Source organism: Rhipicephalus microplus, chromosome 10 (assembly GCF_043290135.1).
Source record: "Rhipicephalus microplus isolate Deutch F79 chromosome 10, USDA_Rmic, whole genome shotgun sequence".
Lineage (NCBI taxonomy): Eukaryota > Metazoa > Arthropoda > Arachnida > Ixodida > Ixodidae > Rhipicephalus > Rhipicephalus microplus.
In genome coordinates this window covers 20,755,162-20,765,306 of record NC_134709.1, presented here as the reverse complement: position 1 = coordinate 20,765,306, position 10,145 = coordinate 20,755,162, and the positions used below count along the sequence as shown (strand labels likewise).

The following is a 10,145-nucleotide window of genomic DNA, read 5'->3' as shown; positions in this document are numbered from 1 at the left end:
TGTGAGCGAGTAAAAGCGATCCTGCTGCAGGATTCGTCTGGTGATGGCTACTTTCTGGTCAAGGCTGTGATGGAAAACATGAAAGCTTAAGAGCGGCTGGTCATAATGCCTAACGTTATATCCCTCCCCCTACATCTCTCTCTCTCCCTCTCTCTCTCCGCCTTACTAGCTACCTTCTCCACGTGTCTGACCAGTGCAGCATCCGGCAGCCCCTCATCTTGCGTTTCGCCAATTAAGTCTGCGTACGAAGCAGCTCGTGCAACTTTGTCATTAGCACGACTGTTGGCCGCGCAGGAAAGGGTTTTGACCATCAGGCTTAATCTACAGAGCAAACTTCCCAATTAGAGAGGGGACGATGGCTAATAGGTCGAGGGGCCGGACAGAGACACCGATAGATTAGCCGTGATCGCTGTGGACATCCAACGTATAGTGTACATGCGAGTATTCCGGCTGCATTTTCTAAGGCTGAAATCAGGCGAACACAGCATTTGCATGCAGGAGCGCGTACTTCAAGTGAATCCACTACGTCGTCCCTTAGTAGTGGGAATGAAAGCCGCATCCGGCTGTTCGGGACAAGACGCCTTACTTAGGTAGCGTGCGCTAATTAGCTGTCACCTAATTGCAGCCTGTACTGCATTGAACCTGCTTGTATGTGTGGTAGCAGTCATTGCGTGTGGTTTGTGTGACCCCGGAAGACTTCCGGTCGTCTTGACTTCCTTTAACTTTAAAAGCGTGATGAATAATCAGGCACTAGACAGATTTAGTGTATACAGTGGGTGTACCGTAGAACGTCATACATTAGACGAGCTTGCTGAACCGAGAATCAACGTGGGCAACAACGCTGGGTTATCGGCCCTGGTCTACTGTCGAATCAAGACGTACCACGAATGAAGATGACCTGAAGCGCGAACCAGCAATATCGTTTATCCCGTTGGAGGAAGAAAAAGAAAAGGAAGGGGCGTGACGTCACGCATCCGGCCGTCGCAAGCCATTCCGTGTTGAAGCCAGCAGTGTCTGCCGTTTTGATCACGTGTTGCGCCGACAAGGGGGGTTTCGCCGTGTGTGGCGTAGTGCTCCAACAAAACGAGACGATACATGCGAAGTGAATGTTAATGACTTTGAGCGTGCCACTATAGTTTTGGCCTTTGCGTGTATTACAGTCCAGCGCGGAACTGAGGTAGTGGAGTCACGCTAGGCGTTAAGCAGAATTGTCTCGAGTCTTGGCATGCCGAGTGTGGCCCTGCTGTATGTTACCGTGTAGAGCGTTTCCTATTACACCGCACGAAACCTCTCTCTCAGGTTAGATCCATATATCGGCTGAGAAGAAGAAAAAAAAAAAGATGACTCACCGGGGATCACAAGTTTACAAACACGGACAGCGTAAGTGCCACTCTAAGACCCCTAGGGGTCAGAGTGGCACTCTGACCTGTGATTGCAGGAACTTTCCGTTTTATTGCTAGTGGAACGCTGGCCTATCACTTGCCAACATTTACGACGACGCCATCTCACCTTTTTTTTTCGAGTGGTACCATGAAAACTCGCAACAGTTTCGTCAGCTTGGGCACCTGGGGTGAACTTTGGCATCACTGACCACCTTGGTGACCACAAGTTTTTACGTGGAATTCCTGGGAAAAAGCGACACGTAATCGAAGACGGTATGGGTCGTTTTATTGCACTCTTTATTCTTTTCGCTTACAAAAAGAGCACGCAAAGAACAACTTAAAAATAATACAAATAAAAACACACCAGCGACACCAGAAGCACACAAAAAATATGGCTTCCGAGATAACACATAGGGCCAGACAAAATACCCTCATTCTCTAAATGTGAAGTCTGAGTATGAAATCAGTCGAAAAAAAAATACTTGTTGTCCTCTAGTGATACACTGACATATAGGCTTGCCCTCGCAAATGGATGTGTATCGAACAGTTCTACGGAACACCATACGACAAATAAAGATACAACGTCGTAAAGACAAACACGCACACACAAAATACACACGCAAACGGGAACAAAAAAAAAGATGATACCAAACAAACATTGAAGTTGATAGCTGCCTGTTACAGTAACTTGCTTTCTAGAGAAGTTCTCGAGCATCGCAAATTACTTTCATAATGAAGCGAAAAAAAAAGTTTTTTTTTTTGCCATAGCAGTACTTAGCGATGCTGACAGTTCAAACATCACAACAAGGCCCTATACAGCCATTGAATAAGTGGCCGTGGAAACTGGCACGATGAAATGGTTATCCTTACACTCTTTGTAGAGGCCCACACGAACACGGAAGACTTCGAAGAGCTTCGTGAGCATAGAACCCCCATTTCGTTTACAAGCAAGCAATCTTTAAATACACGCTTTGTAAATACTCTCATTCCCAAAGTAGAGATCGGCATCTTGCTTCGAGTAGTGATGAACTTCACAGCATCATGGACACAGCGAGCTCAGAGAGGGAAAAAAGGAAACGAAAAAATGAATCAGCTCCTATACATCCATCTATCTGTGATCAGGGATCCCATTCGACTACACACATCTATTCGTCTTAGTAGCTGCTCTTCGTTACACGTAATAGAGAGGTTTAGCATGTCCACCATTTGGAATACGCTATCACTTTTGCGTAATACCACTTTACGGGAGACTGTAGCAACATCGGGAGAAGCTTTCTCGTTAGGCACGTTTTCCTAGGCCATGCATGTTTTGAATAAAAAAAAACTAAAAGAATTTAGGAAGCCATTTTGGTAGAAACTACGATGCTGCCTTTCATTTACATTTCATTTCATTTCATTTACACCAGCACCAGCAGTACACTAGCAGTACACCAGCAGTACACCAGCAGCACATCAGCAGTACACCAGCAGTACACTACCCGTACATCAGCAGTACACCAGGAGTTCATCAGCAGTACAACAGCTGTACAGTGCACCTAGTCACTGCAATACCAGTTAAGTGTTTGTCTGGTTAATCTTTTCACCGCCACGAGGCGCCACCTACGCAGGCGCTGTCGGTCACGCCTTTGATAATTGACACACGCGCTTAGATGTTTGTGGACAAGCTAGAGCGCTCTATTTATTCGGGCAGTGTACTACACAGAGCAGAAATTACATTATACCACATGCGCACCATCTGAATAGGTAAGTGCACCTTCATCAGCGAAGTTCGTAAAGAATGCAGGAGCCGAAGTGAAGCACCGAGAATGAAACCACACCTTTACGGACGCAACACCGGTTAAAGAAATCCGCGCCGAAACCGAGTGGGAAGGATATTGGCTCCGGCGATTTGTCAAACCAATGCTGTGTCCGCGCAACCAGAAAAGTACATAAAATATATGACACACGAGAGAGAAGCGATGCCCGCGCACTACTACCATGCCAACCATCCTGAAGCTCCTCTTCAGTGTGAGGTAATGGGGGAAGTCTCGTGTAATCAACTATATCCGGCGAGATGTTACGCTGCGATGATAACGAATCTCCGAACCACGTGACACAGAAAGGATAATGAGATAACTGGATTACGCGTATCGGTGGAGAAAAAAACCCGCCGTTCCTAGAACCCGCGATGATACCCGGTCGAAGCATAAACGCCGAAGCTTGTTTGGCACGAAGACCGCGTCAGAGATAAACCTTCCGTTCTCATTCGCCTTTGCCGCCGCCACTTGAACCGGGAAACACTTGCAGCCATAATGCGCATGCGTAATTTATGTGTAATTCATTACACGATTAAGACAGTTCTGCTCGCGTTTCATCATGACTTGCAATCATGGCAGGGGAGTAGTAATTTTCAGATTTTGTTCTGGTGAGGTATATACTGTTGCCTCCCCAAACGTTGCCCTATATTCGCGCTGCCATAACTGTCATCACACAATGGGGCGATGTTGTAAGGAAGCCGATAAACTTTCGCGAAAAGTCTCGACTCGTCAATTATCTAAACGCGACATTTACAGTGTCGGCTCGGACTGTCGTCTTCGCACATTCCAACCTAGCGTGTCGAGCGAAGGTCTGTGCATAGTAAACAGTTTTGACCGCTGTGTCTGTGGCATTGTGTAACTGCCCGAAGAGAGAGTTTACGGAAGAGATAATGCAGTGGTGTCATCAGCTGCTTTTACAAATATCTAAACGTTGCGTTGCCGCCTGTACTTGACATCTTGAGCGAGACTTTACGTGAGCATGGTGTGAAAGATACGTTATTCCCCAATCTGCTTCGTTTCTTTTTTCATGTTCGCCCTTGTGAAGCTGGAAAAAAAGTGCTGAAAAGGACGAGAGCCCTGCACACGGTAAGTAATCTATACGGAATGAAAAGAAGACACACGCACGCACTCTCAAAGCCTTTCATTCCGAAAAATAAACTAGAAGCCTCCTTGTCACAGAGGAGAGGCAGGCAGACGCCTTCCCGCGTTCGACTCGAGTCCGACGAACACTTTAATAGGAAAGAGCGTTCTACACCGCTGTGAGCCTTTGTTCAAGTTGTGTGTTCGGCGTTTTTTTTTTTTTAATTCTCAGCCGCACTCTTAGACATCTACGGAGTCCTAGCTTATAGGAACTATTCTCCAGCCGGAAGAAGTCCACCACTGGACGAGGAGAGATGATAACTATAGTTCAACGAATCATTTTGCTGCCACTTCATCAGCAAAAAAAAAAAAAAAAGCTTACCCTAGTCTCACCCAGTGCGGAATCTGGAGATACAGAGGGGTGGTGGTCCTCCCGTTTGCTCTTTCAATAGCAATTTTCTATGATCTCATGCTGGTGGTGGCAATTACGTCATTCGAAGAGTAAATATGCACCGGAAATGACGCGTGGCCAGGAAGACCCCGCCGCACCACTTCCAGTCGCGGTGATTTGAATCCCCATTCACCGAGGAGTCGCACTTCCCAGTTTCGCAGTGCGCGGCTACCCGGCTTCGTCCGCGACCGAGGCAGTTGCGCCATCTGTGGCGACGCCGACGCACATTTGGGTCAAGCCCAGCACTAAAAGAGCTCCACTGTTGAAATATAAAGCCCTGCTGTGGCGCACCACCTGTTTATTTAGGCGTTATACAGATAAGAAGGTGCAATGAAACAAATAAAAAAATAATCGAACGAGATGTAGGCGCAATCGACGAAGCCTCGCTTTGCGTATAAAATTTCACTGTTTATGTCTACTTGTCTTAGACGTTACAATGCCTTTGGATAACGTTATCATGCAATCGTACATTGATTAGTAAATGGAATGTTTAAAGAGTGAAGACGTTCCTAAATATGGACTTCTTGCGCGCTTTTCCGCTGCGAGGAGTTTCTCAGATTACCGCTGATATTCATGCAAGTATCCATTGTGTTATAACTCAAGTGCGATTATATACAACTGAGAAATGATGGAAAAGAGGTCAAGGCGTGCGGTGCCGAAGGTAAGCAGAAGCAAAGAACAACATGACAGACAATAGCACCGCCTTGACAACTGCACCCGATCAGCCCAACATAGCGTACATTTTTGCTGGGTGAGGAAATAAAAAATTCTCGCCAGTTTAGGTCCCACAAAATAGCACCAAAATCAAAACTAAATACTGCTCGTACACATGAAACGAAATACACAGAAGACAAGGGTACAAAACTATGGCAATAATAATGCGTCCATGTCACAATAAATGTGGACGCGGGTCAAAGCGTGTGTTTGCGAACGAAGTGCAAACCGAACGTCATCTCTTTTTCGCTTAGGTTGTAATAATACCAAGCCTTCTAAGCAAAATGTCACCGCAAGTTATACAATAGCTTCACTTTTTTTAATGCTTCGTTCGAAATTTTTACAGTGTCGCTATTGCAAAAAAAAAAAGTACACATGAGAATGCGAAAGACATTTGACACGGTGAGATTACATGTTCAACGCTTCAGCATCGAAGAAAAAAAAGGAACAACTTCGATTCTCGTAACTCCTAGCCTAGATTCAAGAACAAGACTTGTAGTTTCCAGCACGGAATGGCCATGCGGATGACGCAGTAGAAGACCAACTGGCATAGTTCAGCATCAATGACCTCTTTGCGCCGGGATGTCAGTAGCTACAACTTCGCGGCAGGCATTAAAACAATGATGTCGGCGAAAGCCCAGCAAGGCCATGTTACTTGATCGAAAAACACATTGAGAAGTATTGTATATCACGTTCCTATAGTGTGAACGGCAACTTTATGGAGGGGTGGGCTCTTTCCAACGTAGGTCAAGTTTAGAACAAGACAACTTGTATTTCTGAGCTTTTAAAGTCCTCTACAAGAGAATCAACCTCTCATAATTAATCATTTTATTAAAAAGAAGCACACACGTAGGAGTCGGTTTTCTAGCGGCTGTGGGTCACGAATATAGGTCATATAAACATGAGAGTTCACGCCGTACAACGAACGAGGCCTCCTAGCCTAACAGAATTTGCGGCACCAAAATCCACGCACTCGCAATCTCACGCAGCGCGAGCCACGCAGGGGCACAGAAAAAAAAAAAAAAACATCCGGCGTAACCTTATTCTACGTTAAACGCTGTTGTTTGTCCGTATAGCTGTTTTCACGGGGCCCGTGTGAACTCTACGAAGTGAATACACCGAGGAATAATCGCAACGTTGCTGTGCCCGGCGAAACACCCATTGGCGAAATTGGCTTCGGGTCCGGAGGAACACGACGGCACGCAAACCATCTCTCGCCGTTTGAACCTCGGAGTTCATTACTCTAATGGCTTCGCGGAACCTTTCGGAAGCGCGGGCGTGTTTTATTAGGGGGCTATATTCAGCGGAGAGACGAATAGGGGTCTCGGCAAAATAATCGGGAAGTTTCGCTATTGAAGCACGTTTGTGATTGTTTTTTTTTTTCGATCCTCGTAAGAAACTGGAGATGAAACGGTGCGGTTTGTCAAGGTCGTTTTTTTTTTTCGCGGATCACTGATGATTCGGTTAGGCTGCTGCGACCCACATAATCTACACAGCAACGAGGGGCTTCTATAGCGGGAAATCGCGCCATTTTGTACAATAAATACGAGTATTCCAAATAACGGTTCATTAATACCCTACAATGTACAACTGCATCGTGCCGACGGTGCCTCTTTCCCCGATTCCAAGCTAAATCTTCTGTAATTTTGATTACCAGTGCCTTGAATCGTGTCTTGTTGTGTGCGAACGCAAGAGAAAAAAAAATAATGGTGTGATGCGGTAAATGACCTCGTACAAAACGCACCGGGAGGGTGACTGCACGCCCGAGCCCACAAGATAGCTGTGCGCTATTCGAATACGCAGATGATGTTAGGACGCCCGACGCGCTATATAGTCGGAAGGCTATCTCACGGTTGACGTCAAGGGTTCTAGAAAAGACCGTGATTCGCTGAGCAAGCGTCAAGTCTTTACCGCGAGATTAACTCTTGCTTATTCGCCACGATCCTTTCACGAGTCCTCCGACAAGTTTAGATTTCGCTAATACTAATCGGTGCTGCGAGTTTTCGCACTGGCTGTATGGACGGCTCAAGAACTACACTGACTGCGGGAATATTTCTTGTACACGCTTACGCCTTTGTTCGTGGCTGTCAACGCGAACACAACAGTTCGCACGTGTTGGCGGAGTGTCGCCGCGACTGTTACGCGACGACTAAAATTTAGAGGTTCAGAAACACCTTCGAACGAGAGGCTATCTTTGTGGTCTAATTTGCTCTCGATTGCGCGAGCACTTCGACTATTGAGGCAGCTGGGAGAAATCACTGCGAGGCTTGAAGAACGAGAGGTGCTGCTTATTCATGGGTAAAAACTTTCTGTGCGGTTATGAAAAAATTACGACACTGTAATTACGGCATTGTGACAACAATAGTCTGCTTATAACGAAACAATGATCACATAATGATGTGAAAGGGAAAAGAAGGTATATCGGAAATCCCTAGGTAGCATTACACAGCGCGTCAAGGGGCGTGTGCGAGCCCGTTAAATCTTCCAGAGACCACCGCCGCCGTGGACGTGAGACTGTTCACGTCGACCAACTGTTAAAGACGCACTATGACCCACCAGTCGTATACCTGGGTTTTAGGTCGCCAGGACGGCTTTGTTTTTCGCGGGGTTACCTGCCCGCCGTCACGCTCATTCCTTCAAAGCCCTACTAGAAAAATCCCTCAATGTCACTCAGCTACATCTGACATGGCCTACGCGATTTCGGATTTCATTTGGAACTTCGGTAAACGTTTCTCTTGATGCAGTTGTAACTCGAAATTGTTCGAACACAGTTACAAATCGATGACGGCGTCTCGCGACAACTGCAAGATGGTCACTCTCGGAGTGTTCCTAACATCGCAGAGGTCGTTCGACGCAAGTTTGCGGAAACAGCACGTGCTGAAAGAAAAGTTACCGAAAAGATCCCACCGCAAAAATTAGGCACATCGTGGGCACCGGGACCCATTGTGGGTTAAAACAACGCAGTTTCGCGAAGTCCTAATTGGAACATTTGCCTCTCGTCAAGACTGACCCAGTCACCGAGGGGAGGCGATACGGTAAGTGTATCCATGCACCTGACGATAGCATGTGGAAAAAAAAAATAAAATAGTGGCACGACAGTACAACCCTACAGCTAACTAAGCTACATTATTGGCGTTATCGATCATGCTGTGCACGTTCCAACAAGGCCTGTGCAGAGTTGAAGCCGCTTTTGTGTGCGAAATATGCCTCTGGGCACACTTCTGTCTACCATCTAAACGTGGCGCTGTGATAGCGTTTCCCAGGTGCGCTTCCTAAAGACCGTAGGCGGAAGGTCTTTTTAGGTATTACTAGTAAGTTAATGAATAAAACTGATGCCGTGTTTCCGGCATCGAGCGCGTAATATCTGAACGCCAAAAACAGAACTAACACTGTTTTGTGCGACACATGCCTCTCGTCGAGCTTTTCTTGACTGCCTAAAGGCGGCGCCACCGTCCTGTTCCAGGGACACGCAACATGTACACAGCTGTTCAGACAAGGACAGCCGTGTCCTTTTCTGATTACCCTTCCCCATAAAATGGCAGGATTTCTCCCTCCTCCCCTCTGGGCGACCGAACGTATCGCCACGCTTTGTGACATTGGTCGCAAAAAAAAAAAAAAAAAAACAGGAGCCCGTAGTGAGGGGACGGAAGGGGTGGGGGACCGGATGAGAGGTTTGGAGCGTAGAAGGGCGGCCGCTACTACGTCCTGAGGAAGAGTTCCGACTTGCTGGAGACGGAAGCGCGGCTGCCCGACGCGTGCATGGCGGCCAGGCGCTTCCGCGTAAGTCGCCACTTCCGGTTGACGAACAGCAGCATGCAGCAGGAGCCGAGGATGAGCGCCTGCACGACGCCGATGAGGCTCGCCAGCGTGTACACCACGGGTCGAGTCAGGCACACGGCGTCGCGGGGCATCCTGTTCTGGGAGACTCCTGCCGAAGAAGAAGAAGAAGCAGAGGAGGGACACGTGAGTATGCAGCGGGCAAATAATGCCACAGTGGCGAAGCAATCAATGCGAGAGCAACAGATTCGCATGATACACACAGTAAGAGTAACAGCAAAGTTCTTTTTTTTTTTTTTTTTTTTTTTTTTGGAGGATCCGGTCTGTCGCATTTCCACGAAACGCGGGCGCTACAGAACGACGCCCCTCAAGTCAGCAAAGTGATTCTCCTGCTGTCTCTTTGCGCGCTTCAAAGTGAAAAAAAAATGGCGACATCATTGATTGATTGATATGTGGGGTTTAACGTCCCAAAACCACCATATGATTATGAGAGACGCCGTAGTGGAGGGCTCCGGAAATTTCGACCACCTCGGGTACTTAAACGTGCACCCAAATCTGAGCACACGAGCCTACAACACATCCGCCTCCATCGGAAATGCCGCCGCCCCAGCCGTGATTCGATCCCGTGACCCGTGGGTCAGCAGCCAAGTACCTTAGCCACTAGACCACCACGGCGGGGAGCCGAGTACCTTAGGGGGACAGCGTTGAGTAATAAGCCGTATACTAATCGCCGTTGACAATGCGCGCGCGACCGTGATCTTTTTCATCATAGTTCGCATTTCCTACCCGAGTAACACAGCATCCTCATTGCTACAGTTTCATGTTGATTTATTTTTTTGAGCTGGCCGATGCGTTTAACCTCAGCTTGAAGCGGGCCCATCTGCATCCTTCGCGAGCACACAAAACATGCGACGCGCGGGGTGATGATGTAACTCTGAACTTAAT

General features: G+C 47.3%; 1 protein-coding gene across 2 annotated transcripts in view; it reads right to left on the bottom strand.

Moving 5' to 3' along the window:
* Positions 1-1,646: 1,646 nt before the first annotated feature.
* LOC119180929 (uncharacterized) overlaps positions 1,647-10,145 on the bottom strand; it is a 261,732-nt gene continuing 253,233 nt past the window's right edge. For both annotated transcript variants that reach the window (XM_037432070.2, XM_075875195.1), the window contains one exon: positions 1,647-9,351. In XM_037432070.2, the coding sequence (XP_037287967.2) occupies positions 9,122-9,351 (230 nt within the window). In that variant the 3' untranslated portion in view covers positions 1,647-9,121. The remainder of the gene's footprint in view (positions 9,352-10,145) is intronic.